This window comes from Notolabrus celidotus, chromosome 12 (genome assembly GCF_009762535.1).
Source record: "Notolabrus celidotus isolate fNotCel1 chromosome 12, fNotCel1.pri, whole genome shotgun sequence".
Classification (NCBI taxonomy): domain Eukaryota; kingdom Metazoa; phylum Chordata; class Actinopteri; order Labriformes; family Labridae; genus Notolabrus; species Notolabrus celidotus.
In genome coordinates this window covers 998,944-1,017,098 of record NC_048283.1, presented here as the reverse complement: position 1 = coordinate 1,017,098, position 18,155 = coordinate 998,944, and the positions used below count along the sequence as shown (strand labels likewise).

The window sequence follows — 18,155 nt, the reverse complement described above, 5'->3', positions numbered from 1 at the left end:
GACACTTTGCTGGGGATGATTTGGCAAGAAACCCCACCATGTTCCAAACAAAGCATCATCGGTTCTTGCTCATTGATTGCATATTAACCATTGACTGTATATATAACAGACAGCGTCGCTCCACCTTTTCCCATTGTATGGTTTTGAAGCCAAAATATCCCGTTCCATCTTCTAAATTTTCTGCAGCCAGTCTGCACAGTAGGGAATGTGTGTGTTCCAGGTTAACAAGCTCCGCCCTACAGTGTACCGCCCTACAGTGTACCGCCCTACAGTGTACCGCCCTACAGTGTACCGCCCTACAGTGTACCGCCCTACAGTGTACCGCCCTACAGTGTACCGCCCTACAGTGTACCGCCCTACAGTGTACCGCCCTACAGTGTACCGCCCTACAGTGTACCCTGTTTTTTAACCTCTGATAACTAACACTAAAAAAAGAGGCCTTGAACACAAAACAGTCAAATACTAACTACATATCACCACAGCATACGGATGTGAGAAACATTCGTACCACATGTATTTATTTATTTAAGTTTGTCCACAGCCCCATTCAAATGAATGGGGGAGACAGAGTTTTTGACCTATGCTGCAGCCAGCCACTAGGGGGAGCAGTTTTTGTGGCGGCCTCACAGTCTATGATATTAACATGGACTCCATGCTCCTCCCATTAAGACATGGGAAGTCAGAATACCGCCTCAGTGGGCGCTGAAAATATGAGTCCAATGCGTTCATTGAGGATCCGCTTGAGGCTGGCTCTGGAAGGACTGGAAACCACATACACACCAATTCACAGAAGTCGATCTTTACAGCAGAAATAAACATGTTTACAGCCTGGTTCAAAAGACGAGTGTAGTCTGGATAGCTCATTTCTGGATCGGCTCACACTGTACAGGGGGTGAAATTATTTATAATGCCACAATTTCGAAGATGTTAAGGTGACAAGTTTTCCATTATTAGAGGCACAGCTGACTTGATTGGCAGGCGGGAACACTGTAACTGTTGGCTAGGAGGCTTAAACCCCGCCTCTTTACGTCGACATAAGTTAGGTTGAGTTCAGCATATCCAATATGGATCCCGCCAACGATTGGATTCAAAACAGCGCTTCAGAAACAGATGGGTGACATCACGGATACTACGTCCATTATCTATACAGTCAATGGTCCTTCTTAAAGATAATGCTCATGCTTTTTAAACATATCAGGTCTTACTAATCGCACATTAACTCAGATAAAGTACAAATGCATGCCAAACAAAAGCTGGAGTGTTGCAGAAAGACAGGCAGAAAAGTCTCATTCTGCAAGGATGGCATTTCTTTGCACCATCACCAGACCTCTGACTTTGTTTCCACTCTTATAACCACAGAGAATAACTGTTTGGGCATGGCATTGCATCATCTTCGACTTCAATAGATGTTAGATTCAAGCAGAAACATCGCTCTCCATTGGTTTCTTGAAGAAAATGGAAAATCCCTTCCATTGAAAATGGGTTAGGGTGTAATAGATTGACATTTTCAGGCAAGATTTAAGGGAGAGAGAAAAACAACCGAGTGCACTGGGTTCAAAAAACGCTTTCATCATTTGGGAACCAACAGAGGAGCTTTTGATAAACTCCAAACTCTTCCTCAACACTTTAACTAAATTTACTTCCCTTAATCCAAGACATTAGTGACATCTAGATGTCTAAGTCTGCAGAGCCATATGCTCATGTTGATCCTTCATATTTAACCTTTATGCAACTTTACCATAATAATATCACATGTTGTTTCTCAGTGCAGTTTCTAACTCAATAAATGTATCTTCATGGAAGCTTGTGCTTTTCAGGGACACTTATAAAAGCATGTCTTGCTGCACAAAACACTGTTATCAAAGAGTCAGTCACAATAAATGATTATGTCTAAGAGCTGCAGGGGATTTATCTTCCTCAGCCGGTCACAGCGATGTGTTACAGAACATGCTGACACGTGTAAACAAGATTACATGACCTGCAGTCAACTCAGGAGCAAGGGACGTCATGCAGCAGTGTTGGGATGCATAGGGATTTGTATGTCAGGATATATTTACGTCATGTAACAGTTTTTGAAGTTGGGTTGTATGAGGTAGTTGTCAATAAGTGTATGACCCACAGAGAATCCTGCAGCCGGTGAACCAGAACAGAAATCGGCTATCAATATCTGCAGCCAAGTGAAGCGCTGAAACATGTCCCTATAGAGAGAACACTTACATCCAGGATAGTGCTTTGGTTGGAGTTTGTTTAAATGAGCTTAATTACAGAGCAGAGCTGAACCCGTCTGCAGAGGTGGATAGTCTATAGCTTCTGATCCAGTTCTTGGGACACTTTCTCAACAACAGAGCCGAGCTGGCTGAGAGACCCGAGGCCAATGCACCAAGACAAGTCTACATTATTGATAATATTACAAAATTAACATAACATATTTTACTGCAAGGGCATCCAGAGGGCCCCTTTTTGCATTTTCTCACTAAAGCAACAACTAGAGCGGAGCGGGGCGGGGCTTTTAAGGGGCAATTTTGTGCAGCCAATCCAATGGAGGGGAATCCAGAGGGCACATTCTAACAATTTATTGACTGTAAAGGAATCCAGAGGGCATTTTTACATATTAAGTTCTTAATAAGGGCATCCAGAGGGGCCTTCTTCACATTTTATACTGAGGAGGGGCATCCAGAGGGCACTTTTTTTATGTGTTATGCACTGGAGGGGCATACAGAGGGCACTTTTTTATGTGTTATGCACTGGAGGGGCATACAGAGGGCACTTTTTTATGTGTTATGCGATGGAGGGGCATACAGAGGGCACTTTTTTTATGTGTTATGCAATGGAGGGGCATACAGAGGGCACTTTTTTATGTGTTATGCACTGGAGGGGCATACAGAGGGCACTTTTTTATGTGTTATGCACTGGAGGGGCATACAGAGGGCACTTTTTTATGTGTTATGCACTGGAGGGGCATACAGAGGGCACTTTTTTATGTGTTATGCGATGGAGGGGCATACAGAGGGCACTTTTTTTTATGTGTTATGCAATGGAGGGGCATCCAGAGGGCACTTTTTTATGTGTTATGCACTGGAGGGGCATACAGAGGGCACTTTTTTATGTGTTATGCACTGGAGGGCATACAGAGGGCACTTTTTTATGTGTTATGCACTGGAGGGGCATACAGAGGGCACTTTTTTATGTGTTATGCACTGGAGGGCATACAGAGGGCACTTTTATATGTGATATGCACTGAAGGGGCATACAGAGGGCACTTTTATATGTGATATGCACTGGAGGGGCATACAGAAGGCACTTTTTAATGTATTATATTTGACGTTGGATCCCCTGGAAAGACAACCAGAGGGCACTTTCTAACAATTTATTGACCGTAAAGGCATCCAGAGAGCATTTTTCCACATTAAGTTCTTAAAAAGATGGCACTTTTATATGTTTGATCCACTGGAGGGGCATCCAGAGGCCACCCTTTTATGTGTTAAGCACTGGAAGGGCATCTTGAGGGCACCTTTTTATATATATTATGCACTGGAGGGGCATCCAGAGGGCACTTTTCACATTTTATCCACTGGTTGGGCATCCAGAGGGCACTATTTTGATGTGTCATACACTGGAAAGGCATCCAGGAGGCATTTTTTTTTACGTTTTATCCACCAGAAGGGCATCCAGAGAGCACATTCTATGTGTTATGCACTGGAAGAGCAATCAGAGGGCACTTTTTTATGTTTTAGGCACTGAGAGGGCACCAGAGAAGGTAATTTGTAATGTTTATCTACTACGGCAGAGTCCAAGAGGGCACTTATAGCACTAACACTTGATAGGCTTTTATTGATATCATACTGTAAGGAGGTCCACTGTTTCACTCTAAATTACAGACTGTATGACTCTAAACTGACTTTATGGAACCTTTGGGATGTGTAGAGACACATTTCATTTATTAGCATTATATTCTGGATGATCCTGCTAGCATGTCTGGAGAATTAAATTATATTATCAATGAAGAATCATCGGGTTGACAGTACTTTGAAACTACAGACGAATTCCATGATACTTGTCCATTAACCCTGATTTAAATACTGTCATGCTGTATATGCTGTGTGGCACTGATCACCCCCCATACAGACAGACCAGCAGAGGGAGGCGTGCCCGGACCGGTTCTATTTTAAACATGAATATTGTGTTTTCATTCTTTACTATATTTTGAAATTGCTTGTGTCTTTGTGTATAACCCATCCTGAGCTCTTATGCTGTAGCCTCACCGCTGCGTGGCACTGATCACCCCCCATATATACAGACCAGCAGAGGGAGGCGTGCCCGGACCGGATCTGAGACCAGTTCCACACCAGGCTCAGTGTGGAGGGAGAGCACAGCGAGGACGGACTCTGCTGCTGCTGCCTGGATACTTTGTATCAGACCAGGAGGATGGACCTCCAAGAGAACAGCTGCTTATAAACCCTTTAAATCCAGACCGGGGACTTACATAGACCTCGTGGATCTACCGGGCGTTTCTGAGGAGTCTGCGGTCTCTGTGAGTCTTTGTTCGGCATCTGTCCTTCACACCTCCAACATGGACCACTCAGAGAAGGAGACCAGGTCAGACGATGAGACCGAGTACGAGGACGAGGAGGTGGACCCCAGAATCCAGGTACATCCTCACAGTATGGGTTTTATTGATTGTGGTCCAGACAGAGTCTGTCCCCCCTACAGCCAGGAGAACAAAGTCCTGACATGATGCTGCCTCTGCATGTCCTCAGCTGTCCTCAATTTGACCAGAAACACCATTTAAACCATAAGAATGTAGACTTTCTGTTAAATCCTCCTGCAGGGTGATGGTCTCTGGGATTTCAAGGTATCTGATGCAATATGTAGAAAAAGGCTCCAGAGCAGACTGATGGGGAGAACAACATGATTTATGAGCCAGGAGCTCAGGATGGGTTATACACAAAGAAACAAGCAAATACAAAATGTAGAACAGGATATTTATGTTAAAAATAGAGCAGAAGTGAGTAAATAATGTTATAAATTCAAATTTAAAATCATAAAAATGAGTAATTCTCATGCCAATAAAGAAATAAATCAGGTTATGATGCAGGCAGTAGAAATAAAATATGTATTAACTGTAAACTAGAAAGATTATTCAATCAAATTATTAAAGTTATTCAGCATTTTTAGTATTTTATAGATATTTATTATCAAACTTATCAATTAAATACCTAAAAATAAGACACCTTAAGAGTTTGTCATTTTGGATTAACTTGCCCCACACTTATTTAAATATTTGACAACTTAAAGCTTCTGAGGAACTTTTAGTTTGTGTCAATGTTTGCTTCATTTCTGATTGGTTGGATATTTATTATGTTATAAAAATCAGGTTAAAGCAGCCCCCTTAAAACCCAGTGTGAAAACATGTTAAAAAAGTAATTCAACATATTTGAAAATTGATCAAAGTTGCGTTCTAGTATTTTTGCATAGTTTTTAGTATTTCCATATGGTATAAAATATCATAGGTAGAACGTTGTTGTTGATTTGTGTTCCCAGGACCTTGTCTAAAAGTCTATTTTAGGCAGTATATGCCTCCAAACCTGATCAACGCAGCATAAAAATCTGAGCAGCATGAGACAGAAGAGGAGTCGTGTTAATTTATCAACATCACTTATACTTCTACAGTCTATGGCTGAGACCGTGTTGGAGAGAGGGATAGAGGGAGGTGAAGAGAGAGAGAGAGAGAGAGAGAGAGAGAGAGAGAGAGAGAGAGAGAGAGATGATAGTGGAGAGACGGATAGTAGTAGTTGTAGCAGCTGGAGTCTGGACCACGTCCACAGCAGCAGAGATCCAGAGGAACCTACGAGACAAGGGAGCTCAGGGACTCCAGAAAGGTCTAAGAAAAGAGAGAAGAGAGGGAGACCAGAAGAAAGAAAAAGAGGAGGATAAATGGTGAAGGAAAGGATGGGATAAGAAAAGGAGACAAAGAAGAAAGAAAGAAAGAAAGAAAGAAAGAAAGAAAGAAAGAAAGAAAGAAAGAAAGAAAGAAAGAAAGAAAGAAGGAGAGAAATTAAGGGAAAAGGAAAGAAAGGAAGGAAGGAAAAAAGAAATAAAGGAGAGATAGTAAGGAAAAAGGAAAGTAAGAAAGGAAAGAAGGACAGCAAGTAAGGAAAAAATAAATAAGGAAAGAAAGAAGGAGAGAAAGAAAGAAAGAAAGAAAGAAAGAAAGAAAGAAAGAAAGAAAGAAAGAAGGAGAGAAAGTAAGGGAAAAGGAAAGAAAGGAAGGAAGGAAAAAAGAAATAAAGAAGGAGAGATAGTAAGGAAAGGAAAGAAAGAAAGGAAAGAAGGACAGCAAGTAAGGACATTAAATAAGGAAAGAAAGAAGGAGAGAAAGAAAGAAAGAAAGAAAGAAAGAAAGAAAGGAAAAGGAAAGTAAGGAAGGAAGGAAGGAAAAAAGAAATAAAGAAGGAGAGAAAGTAAGGAAAAAGGAAAGAAAGAAAGGAAAGAAGGACAGCAAGTAAGGACATTAAATAAGGAAAGAAAGAAGGATAGAAAGAAAGAAAGAAAGAAAGAAAGAAAGAAAGGAAAAAGGAAAGAAAGAAAGGAAAGAAGGACAGCAAGTAAGGAAACATTAAATAAAGAAAGAAAGAGAAAAAAGAAAGAAAGAAAGAAAGAAGAAAGAAAGAAAGAAAGAAAGGATGAATAACAGACCCAAAAAAGGAATCTATGTCAGAGATCCAGAGGAACCTACGAGACAAGGGAGCTCAGGGACTCCAGAAAGGTCTATGGTTAGTAACTTTAATGGGACAGGAAGAGTTAAAGTGAGAGACAGGCAGAGAGAGGAGAGAGAGGGAAAGACAGGATCCCAGTGTGCCAGTCTAAGCCTATAGCAGCATCACTAAGACCTGGTCCAAGCCTGATCCAGCTCTAACTGTAGCGCTCTTTTTAATGGATTGATTGTAAAGGGTGATCGATAAAATGGAACGCTGATACAGACAATCAGCCTATATCACCTCCATCCTGTAATTAGATAGAAACAAACGTACCCTGATAAGAGTCCACAGATAATCTGGGTTTAGGGTTCAGAGTGATACCAGAAGAAGGAATGGAGGATCACTGCTTCCTCGGGTGTTTTTGTCCTCTGACCCTTTAAGACTGCAACAATTCATCAATTCAATCATTCAACTGGTGGAAAAAACAAACACAACAGATTGATGAGCAATGCAGAGTTTGTCAAAATGTCAAGCTTGTTCCACTTTAAGGTCTGAAGACTGAAACTTAAGGGTGACACAGCATTCAGGTGTCCGTGTCATGATGTGCAGAGTCAACTTCCTCTGAACTCCTTCCAGATGTTTTCTCTCCTCCTTGACTCCTAACGGATTATCTAACATTCCTCTCCTCTCCTTATCTCTCTTCCAGGGGGAGCTGGAGAAACTCAACCAGTCCACCGACGACATCAACAGATGTGAGACGGAGCTGGAGGTCAGTGTCTCACACATGCCTGCAGGTTATCTCTGCGCCCGCACCTCCTCTTTCCCCTCAGTGTTGACTGACAGGCTGTAAAATCAACCTGACGTCTCTAAGTCGTGTTTGCAGGGAAGCTCTGCAGCAGCTTTTCTCTGGAGTTACGGCCGGACCTTTGCTCCGTCTGCAGGACGTTCACATTACACTCAGTGTCAGCAGGTTGAATCATCCAAGGGTCGGCCTGTAAATACTTTTGCGAGCCACGCTGACAGATTGTGCATCAATAAACGTGTTTAGAGCAGTTTGAGGTGAATAACTCACATAAAAACAGGCTGTGTTTGACGCTGATTTCATCCTCTGCAGTTTTACTCGCTGTAAATTCCATTTAACTTGCATAACTGATCTTTAAACCCATTAAAACCCAGAGGACTTACATTTAAGTGGGTTAGCTGTAATGTGAGGTGAAAGTCCGGAGTCTTGTCATGGTGTTAATGATCCCAGCTGAGGGTTCGTTCACTCGTATGTAAGCTTTGTTCAAAAATGATGGATGTGTAATTTGGTGAGGATGTGAGCCCTTCAGCAGTCCTCGGTGATCTCTCCTCGTCTCAGCTTAATTTAATTTGTAACATCTTCGCTGAAAAGGGAACAGGATTAGATTCTGACAGCATCAACTCAAAGATTCAATTTATATCTGTGATCACATTTTGTCTGCAGAGGGTGGAAACAGTGCTGAGTGGCAGCTTAATTAATGTTGACGACCTGAAGGAGCGCTGATCAAATGTTGAGATCTGGGCCCGTCTGTACCTCCAGACATTAGTGATGAAAACAGGCCGTTTGTACTAACAGTGAAAAACAAATCAATTAGCGGTCTGCATGAGCCAGGCTAACGGCCAGGCATGACTCTGTAGTGGAAGTCACTGCATTAAAAACAGACATGACTCTGTAGTGGAAGTCACTGCATTAAACACAGACATGACTTTGTAGTGGAAGTCACTGCATTAAACACAGACATGACTCTGTAGTGGAAGTCACTGCATCAAAAACAGACATGACTCTGTAGTGGAAGTCACTGCATTAAACACAGACATGACTCTGGAGTGGAAGTCACTGCATTAAACACAGACATGACTCTGGAGTGGAAGTCACTGCATTAAACACAGACATGACTCTGTAGTGGAAGTCAATGCATTAAAAACAGACATGACTCTGTAGTGGAAGTCACTGCATTAAACACAGACATGACTCTGTAGTGGAAGTCACTGCATTAAACACAGACATGACTCTGTAGTGGAAGTCACTGCATGGATTCAAAATCACTACCATTCATTTTTTTTAAACATTGGTGCATTATGACAAAAAAGTGAATATATTTTTAATTAAACAGGAAGATTTTGGAGTTTTATGATTAGATATGTTTATTATATATGCATTTATTAATATATATACTGAAACATTTCCACAATTGGGGTTGTAAGGAGTAATTTTAGCCATGATAATCTTCAAATAAAAAATGGATACCATCCCATGCTCAGTCCCCATGTGCTCTTAGAAATTTAAATGAGGATTTTCCATTTTTAAAGCCTTTAATTTAGGAAACAATCAGACCCATCATTAATAAAAGACTGTAATTACTTAGAGATATAGTCTTACTGTCAGGGGAGAGACTTTTTGGGCTGTTACAAGATAAAATTACCAATTTTAAGACGACACATTTCTCTTTCTGACATTTCAAAGACCGAATAATTATTATTTCAGGAGAGAAAATAATGATAAGTTTGAGCGCCCCCAGCCTTTCAAACTAAGGGAAGGTTTCAGAGTCTTGGTCAAGGATACAGAAGGGGCACAGATGCTTGTGCAGTATCTATGTTTTCTCTGCTTACATAAAAACATACATATCCTTCTGCTGATTGGCTGTCAGGATCCATCGCCCTCTCTGAAGTCTGTCCCCATTTTTGATTTCATTGGAGCTTATTGTCATTTTGGGTCTGAAGTGAAGCATTCATGGTGCTGATGAGGAGAACAGGGAGAGTGACTGGAGTCATAATGAGCTGATAGTCATGGGAACCTCAGTGATGTGAGGAAGCTAATGCTCTTTCACATCTGTGATATGCAAATGATATTAAATTTAGAGCATAAACACCAAACGTAATGCCTCGGGGCGCTAACGGGGTTGACAAGGTGAAGTGCGTCATCGGGTGGAGGGAGGACGGAGACACTGCACTGCAGTCTGCATCAGTATCACAGCAGACAGTGAGAAACAGGGGAGAGGACAGGCAGGGGGGAGAGGACACAGATGCAGTCATGCCTCTATGTAAATCCATTTTTATATAATACCATGATTTATCATAACAGTTTGATGTGCAGCTCTTTAGTCTTTGTTGCATAATCCAGGAAACAGAAACATTAGTGTTGGGTTTTAAATGAAACAAACTGAGTGAACCCAGAGCTGGAAATCAGAACTTTCAACCACGTGGTCTTTCTTTGTCATCTATGAAATCCCAGCACACCAAAGAGCCGTTTACATGGACCGCTTATAATCAGAATAACAGTCTGATCTGAATAAGCATGCTTCATATAAACAGAGTGGTCCGATCCGGCACAATCGGCACAAAGAAATGACGATGTCCTGCTTTCATTGTTGCTGGAATTGGTAGAAACATGGCAGAAGCACATCTGTAGCTGACACAACTTTAAACTGGAGACTTTAAAAAGACCTCAGGGTTCTTGAACGTCTCAACCTTCCAACATATAAATCAAACACAGATATCTAAAGTGACAGACGTGAGCGAGGAGGGTCTTATCAGAGTGACTCATGGTGTAGCACGCCAAATCAATTTCAATCAATCAATCTTTATTTAAGTAGCGCCACATCCCTACAAATGTTCTCCTCAGACTCTCCAAACAGAGCAGGTCTAGACCACACTCTATGTACTCAAAGACCCAACATCAAGACCGGATCAGATCCAGTCCCATCTTACAGACAGGACTCAGTCTGATCTCATCTTAATCCACCATGAGCAGAGCACTTTGCAGCATTTAGCAAGTTACAGTGGCAAGGACAAACTTCCTTTAACAGGCAGAAACCTCCAGCAGGACCAGACTCATGTTAGACACACATCTGCTGAGACCTAGACATGATCCCTTGGTTTCATTATGTTATAGTATCATGAAGGGCTGAGGCTTGAAACCGATGTGACATTTTGGATCATAACACATCAAACAGTCCTTCAGTTCCCCTCTCCAGTTTGACCTCAGCCCTCCTTCCTATCAAACTGATGTTTCAATGTATCTCCATGACTTCTTCAAAAGATCAATCTGTTCCATCCACTTCTCTTCCTCTGACCTTCACTTCCCTCATCCTGACCTCAATTTCTGGTCCAGTCCCATCTTCCAGACAGGACTCAGTCTGATCTCATCTTAATCCACCATGAGCAGAGCACTTTGCAGCATTTAGTAAGTTACAGTGGCAAGGACAAACTTCCTTTAACAGGCAGAAACCTCCAGCAGGACCAGACTCATGTTAGACACACATCTGCTGAGACCGTGTTGGAGAGAGAGATAGAGGGATCAGGCTCTGCACTGAAGTGTTGTTGCCTATTTGGGTCTGCTCTTGTTTCCTGTTTGAACCCCTCTTTTTTCTCCCCTGGATCACTCCAATTATCTATCAATCAATCAATCAATCAATCAATCAATCAATCAATCAATCAATCAATCAATCAATCAATCAATCAATCAATCAATCAATCTTTATTTGTATAGCGCCAAATCACAACAAACGTTATCTCAAGACGCTTTTACAAACAGAGCAGGTCTAGACCACTCTATGTCAAATTATGAACTCGGGCCCAACACCAAGACAGGATAAGACTCAGTCTGACCCCACCTTAATCCACCATGAGCATTGCACCTCGCAACATTTAGCAAGTTACAGTGGTGAGGTAAAACTTCCTTTAACAGGCAGAAACCTCCAGCAGGACCAGACTCATGTTAGACACACATCTGCTGAGACCTACCGTGTTGGAGAGAGGGATAGAGGGAGATGAAGAGAGAGAGAGAGGGATGATAGTGGGGAGACGGATAGCAGTAGTTGTAGCAGCTGGAGTCTGGCACGTCCACAGCAGCAGAGATCCAGACGAACCTACGAGACAAGGGAGCTCAGGGACTCCAGAAAGGTCTATGGTTAGGAACTAGAGAGGGATAGAGGGAGATAAAGAGAGACAGATGGTAGTGGTGAGCTTTGGATGAAGCAGTGTGAAAATAGCGCATGGTTACTATTTGGGGCGATGCATAGGAGAAGGCGAGAAGCAGACGAAGTTTCAGGAATGAGTGTCTACATGGCGGCTTGATCAGAAAACAAAAAGGATTACTCCACCTCTTTTTCTCATGATTAAAAATCCAATCAGATCGTCAGTTTCAATCTGATTGAAGTGTTCTTAAGAGTCAGTCTTGATATGATCGGACCACTTTTCCAATTTCTAATCTGGCGAATTTAATGGCATTCTTGATACAACCAGCCGTGGATTCATCCTCCTCACTCTGACTCTACTCCCTGATGTATTGTGCATTGCCATGCCTTAAAGCCCGGCCTCTGTAAGGGAGGAAATGATAAAAGAAATGCATGGACTTGGCATCAGCACCGTGACCGAACAGATGTCTCTGTTGATACAGTCTGAATGCTTTGTTTGATGTAGAAATTGAGGTCAGGATGAGGGAAGTGAAGGTCACAGGAAGAGAAGTGGATGGAACAGATTGATCTTTTGAAGAAGTCATGGAGATACATTTAAAAAATCAGTTTGATAGGAAGGAGGGCTGAGGTCAAACTGGAGAGGGGAAATGAAGGACTGTTTGATGTGTTATGATCCAAAATGTCACATCGGTTTCAAGCCTCAGCCCTTCATGATACTATAACATAATGAAACCAAGGGATCATGTCTCGGTCTCAGCAGATGTGTGTCTAACATGAGTCTGGTCCTGCTGGAGGTTTCTGCCTGTTAAAGGAAGTTTGTCCTTGCCACTGTAACTTGCTAAATGCTGCAAAGTGCTCTGCTCATGGTAGATTAAGATGAGATCAGACTGAGTCCTGTCTGGAAGATGGGACTGGATCTGATCCGGTCTTGATGTTGGGTCTTTGTTAATAGTGGAACATATCAATCAATCAATCAATCTTTATTTGTATAGCGCCAAATCACAACAAACGTTATCTCAAGACGCTTTTACAAACATAGGAGGTCTAGACCACACTATGTCAAATTATGAACAGAGACCCAACACCAAGACAGGGTAAGACTCAGTCTGACCCCACCTTAATCCATCATGAGCATTGCACATCGCAGTATTTAGCTAGTTACAGTGGTGAGGAAAAACTTCCTTTTGACAGGCAGAAACCTCCAGCAGGACCAGACTCATGTTAGACACACATCTGCTGAGACCGTGTTGGAGAGAGGGATAGAGGGAGATGAAGAGAGAGAGAGAGATGATAGTGGGGAGACGGATAGTAGTAGATGTAGCAGCTGGAGTCTGGACCACGTCCACAGCAGCAGAGATCCAGAGGAACCTACGAGACAAGGGAGCTCAGGGACTCCAGAACGGTCTATGGTTAGGAACTAGAGAGGGATAGAAGGAGATAAAGAGAGACAGATGGTAGTGGTGAGCTTTGGATGAAGCAGTGTGAAAATAGCGCATGGTTACTATTTGGGGCGATGCATAGGAGAGGGCGAGAAGCAGACAAAGTTTCAGGAATGAGTGTCTACATGGCGGCTTGGTCAGAAAACAAAAAGGATTACTCCACCTCTTTTTTCTCATGATTAAAAATCCAATCAGATCGTCAGTTTCAATCTGATTGAAGTGTTCTTAAGAGTCAGTCTTGATATGATCGGACCACTTTTCCAATTTCTAATCTGGCGAATTTAATGGCATTCTTGATACAACCAGCCGTGGATTCTTCCTCCTCACTCTGACTCTACTCCCTGATGCATTGTACACTGCCATGCCTTAAAGCCCGGCCTCTGTAAGGGATGAAATGATAAAAGAAATGCATGGACTTGGCATCAGCACCGTGACCGAACAGATGTCTCTGTTGATACAGTCTGAATGCTTTGTGTGATGTAGAAATTGAGGTCAGGATGAGGGAAGTGAAGGTCAGAGGAAGAGAAGTGGATGGAACAGATTGATCTTTTGAAGAAGTCATGGAGATACATTTAAAAAATCAGTTTGATAGGAAGGAGGGCTGAGGTCAAACTGGAGAGGGGAACTGAAGGACTGTTTGATGTGTTATGATCCAAAATGTCAGTGGAGCCAATCTGTACAGTCACATCGGTTTCAAGCCTCAGCCCTTCATGATACTATAACATAATGAAACCAAGGGATCGTGTCTCGGTCTCAGCAGATGTTTGTCTAACATGAGTCTGGTCCTGCTGGAGGTTTCTGCATGTTAAAGGAAGTTTGTCCTTGCCACTGTAACTTGCTAAATGCTGCAAAGTGCTCTGCTCATGGTGGATTAAGATGAGATCAGACCGAGTCCTGTCTGTAAGAGGGGACTGGATCTGATCCGGTCTTGATGTTGGGTCTTTGAGTACATAGAGCACGGTCTAGACCTGCCCTGTTTGGAAAGAGTCTGAGGAGAACATTTGTTGTGATTTGGCGCTTTATAAATAAAGATTGATTGATGTTTGGTCTGCAGCTTCCTGTTGAGGATACATGTGAAAATTAAGGTGTGGTTTGTGTCGTGGTGGGGTGCAGTCACAGAGCTTGCTGCTACTGTGGTGTCTTCACAAGAGAAAGAACACTTACCCTCCATCCCAAAGCTCTTAAAGCTGCTCAGGGGAGAGGGGACTGATGAGAGAGGAGAGGAACCAGAGGAGCAACATGCCAGTATACATGAGAGTAGCCTTCACAGAAGTCTTCAATGACGGACCGGCCCCTGGATCACATACAACTCACTGATTGGACGTTGCAGTGACCTGGACTACACCAAAATATCCTAGTTATTGATGATAAGCTACAAAGAGTAGTTTTTGGAAAAGATATCTAGAAGGGATCTAAGGTTAGTTAATTCTCAGTCGTTAAAACAGAAATCCAAATCCGACAATTAACCTAAAGGTCAGAAAAGTCCAGTTTCTTGACCCTAGTCTCAACTGAGACATATAAGAGTGATCTTGTCTTTGGGACTTCTGCATCAAGTATCACGAGTTCCCCTTTATGTCCGACTCTTTTAAAGTTGAGCCGTGAAACATTGTTTACGAGCAGTTGAAATTTAATTCAGCCTTTGATCCAAAATAGATTATCAAATGTGTGACGACGCCTGTCAGGCTCTCCGCTCCAGTCTGAATTCATGCTCGGTCAGCTTTATCTGCAGGACAACGCAAGTAAACAACTCTTCTGATGTTTCTGGATGCAGTTTTGATCCACCGTCTCTGCTACAAAACAGTTGCATATGAGTCTAATAATGCAAGTTTATCAGAACTGTTGCTTGGCACAAAGCTTCCTCTCACCATTCCTGTCTTTGCATCAACCTTGCATGTTATTGTGCTTGGTGAAAATGGTCTTCACTCTTGGCCTCGACACCTTTTCGTTGAGTTCTTTGAACTTGCAGCTTGAGTTTTAGAGATCTTTGTTTTCCAGTTAACACAAGGACCTCCATCCAAACTTCCATAACTGACCTCCCTTTGAGAGGAGCAAACACAAGAGAGAATCTCCACGTTGAGATCCGTGAACTTGTTTTTCTCCTTGATGCCGAGTAGACAACCATGAAGCGATTTCAGAGCCGGGCGCTTATCTGTCAGAGAAATCCCCCTTTGACGAGCTCCAATAAACAAACAACGTCTCAAACAGTTTCCTCGAGGTTCAAGAAATTATAACCGGTGGATTCTTCACAGATCGGTCTGTTTTTCTGTGATTATTCAGCAAAACTGTGTCATCTCTATCTGCCACGTGGTCTTAATACTAGTCCCAGATTAGATCCAGGTCTTACTTATTATTTAGAACGACATGTTGTGGTTTTAATTTCTAGAGGTGTGACTCATTGCAGAGGAAGCTGTAGTGCAAGTTTAATTTCCTTGACTCTAACTTTGTGAGCAGTTGGTGAGTTATGGGTCAGAGGTCAAGCTTTGATGCCCTGTCAAGAGATACACAAAGACTGATAAGTACAGACATTTAAAAACTAGAACTAGAGACGTTTTTCTTTCATGATACTCCCTGGTTTGTGTTGACATGAATAACCGAGTCTTCTCTCTCTCTATCCCTCCGTGTCTTTGTCAGGATGCACGGCAGAAGTTCCGCTCGGTCCTGGTGGAGGCCACGGTGAAGCTGGATGAACTGGTGAAGAAGATCGGGAAGGCTGTGGAGGAGTCCAAGCCGTACTGGGAGGCTCGCAGGCTGGCCAGACAGGTCAGTCATCAGTGCAGAGTTTTACCATCAGGACTGTGTGTAAGCACAGAGTTTGGATTGCAAGTGTAGCCATTATGATCACCTGATATGCAGACGATATGCTGATATCCCTGAGATGTGTGCAGCTGGGGAATGATGTCCTATCTTGACATCATGACAACAAAGTCTTATATTTCTGTGACCTTAAAACAGAAATTTGATGGATATGGGCACACATCACTTGTATTTGATTATATTTGGAGGAAACCATTATTGTATTCTTGTTCTCTTGAATCGTGGGATAGATTCGTGTCAACATTTTGAACCCCATAGGAGCTAATTTTGAGGTTTTGTAAAACTACCCGGCATGCAGAGTTCAAACTGGTGTAATCATGAGGTACACTACCAGTCAAAAGTTTGGAAACACCTTCTCATTCAATACCAAAGACATCAAAACTATGAAAGAACATATATGGAATTATTGAATGAACAAAAAAGTGTTAAACAAAGCAGAATCTGTTTTATATTTTAGATTCTGTAAAGTAGCCCCCTTTTTCCTTCATGACAGCTTTGCACACTCTTGGTATTCTCTCAGTCTGCTTCATGAAGTGGTCTCCTGGAATGGTTTCTCTCAGTCTGCTTCATGAAGTGGTCTCCTGGAATGGTTTCTAATGAACATGAGCCTTGTCAAGAGTTCATTTGTAGAATGACTTGCCTTCTTAATGTGTTTGAGACCATCAGTTGTGTTGTTCAGAGGTAGGGTTAGCACACAATGGATAGCCTGTTGTAATCCAGATTATGGTGAAACCAGATTATTTCATAGTTTTGATGTCTGGATGTTGGAAATAATCAAAATAAATAAAAACCATTGAATTAGAAGGTGTGTCCAAACTTTGACTGGTAGTGTGTATGTCATCAGTAAATGCAGACTCAGGTGTGTGCAGAGCTTCAAAGGTTTACATGTGTTTTTGCTGGAGTTGCATGAACACATTGCAGGTTTTAGAGATGCAGCAAACTCTTTCTGTGTGCATCGTACTCGGTCGCCTTGCTACAGTCTGTATCTTTACCATTAGGCTCCCAAACTTACCAGTTATTTAACATCTAGAAATATTAGAGTAAGCTTGGTAAGATGCAGTGCGTCCTGCAAGGCGTCTGTTTGGCTAACCTGAACTGTTAAAAGCAATGGTGACGGATTGGTTGAAATGTCCTGTCGTCTGTTTCGTTTGGCCTCTCTTTGTGGAGGAATGGTGAGGAAGGTTTTCCACAACCTCCATTTCATTACGGTCCAACAGTCCGAATCCTTCACTGCCTTGTATCTTGAGTCCTAAACCACCAGAAGCAACGAGTCCCACATCTCTGAATATTCATTAAGCTACTTTTGTGTTGTCTGTTTTGCACAGCTGAGGCCGAGTCCTCTCACACACAGACCTACTAATTACTTATTCAGGTTGTTAAACTTTACATGACCTGATTCTTGTCTCATGTATTTTAAATGTTTGGGGATTTTGACAGCTCAGAAGCTGAGTGGATTGTTTTTGTTTTTAAGCCGGGTTGAGTCAAGGTCAGGTCAGGACACATTCAAGAAACCTGGTGGCTGGGTCGAAGATTGAAGAGAGATATTTCTTTATTAAAGGATGATGTTAGGAAGAGCTGAGTAGTATTGCTGAACTGCAAAATCTGATGACTTCCAATGTATTCAAACATTTTTACAATTTCCTCTCAAGTATTTCACACGGTTTGAGTTCTCTAAAAGCTTCTGGCCTTCCTCTTCAGATGCTTTTTACCTCTCTTTATATGCTGCATGTTGAAGAGAAAGCATTCATGTACTCAGAGGCTTTAGTTCTGTAATTAAAGACACTAAACCGCCGAGGAATGGGAACTGCTCATATCAGACCTCAATCTCAGTTCCCTTTTCAGTTCAGCCCAAACGCCACAAGTGTGTGTCTGTTTGTGTGTGCCTGTGGTGTAAATAAAGGGGGAAGCAGCCACCTGCACCTCTCGATAAGAGCACACACACACACACACGCACACACACACACACACACACACACACAGCTGTAAGAGCTCACACAGGAAGTGCAGGGATCGACTCAGACTCTGAAAGCCTTCATTGTGTCGTCTCCCCCCTCTTCTTTCTGATAATGCCAATGAAGACGAGCAGCTATCTGTGGTCTTCAGAGATGAATGATCACCGTGGACGTGGGGGGGGATTTTCCACAGTGTGCCGAAACACAAGAAATGAAGAAAGAGTTTCTGTGAAGTGACGCTGCAGTTGGACTTCCCCTTTCTACGCTCCATGTCCTTTAATAACCCTTAAAAACCAGATGCTACTACTTCTATTA

At 42.4% G+C, this 18,155-nt stretch overlaps 1 protein-coding gene across 1 annotated transcript in view; it reads left to right on the top strand.

The window, feature by feature from the left end:
* The first annotated feature begins 4,359 nt into the window (after positions 1-4,359).
* Positions 4,360-18,155, top strand: part of LOC117822680 (SH3 domain-binding protein 5-like) — an 18,004-nt gene continuing 4,208 nt past the window's right edge. Inside the window, exons 1-3 of the mRNA XM_034697528.1 lie at positions 4,360-4,648; positions 7,405-7,467; positions 15,706-15,838. Coding sequence (XP_034553419.1) covers positions 4,571-4,648; positions 7,405-7,467; positions 15,706-15,838 — 274 coding nt within the window. The 5' untranslated portion in view covers positions 4,360-4,570. The remainder of the gene's footprint in view (positions 4,649-7,404; positions 7,468-15,705; positions 15,839-18,155) is intronic.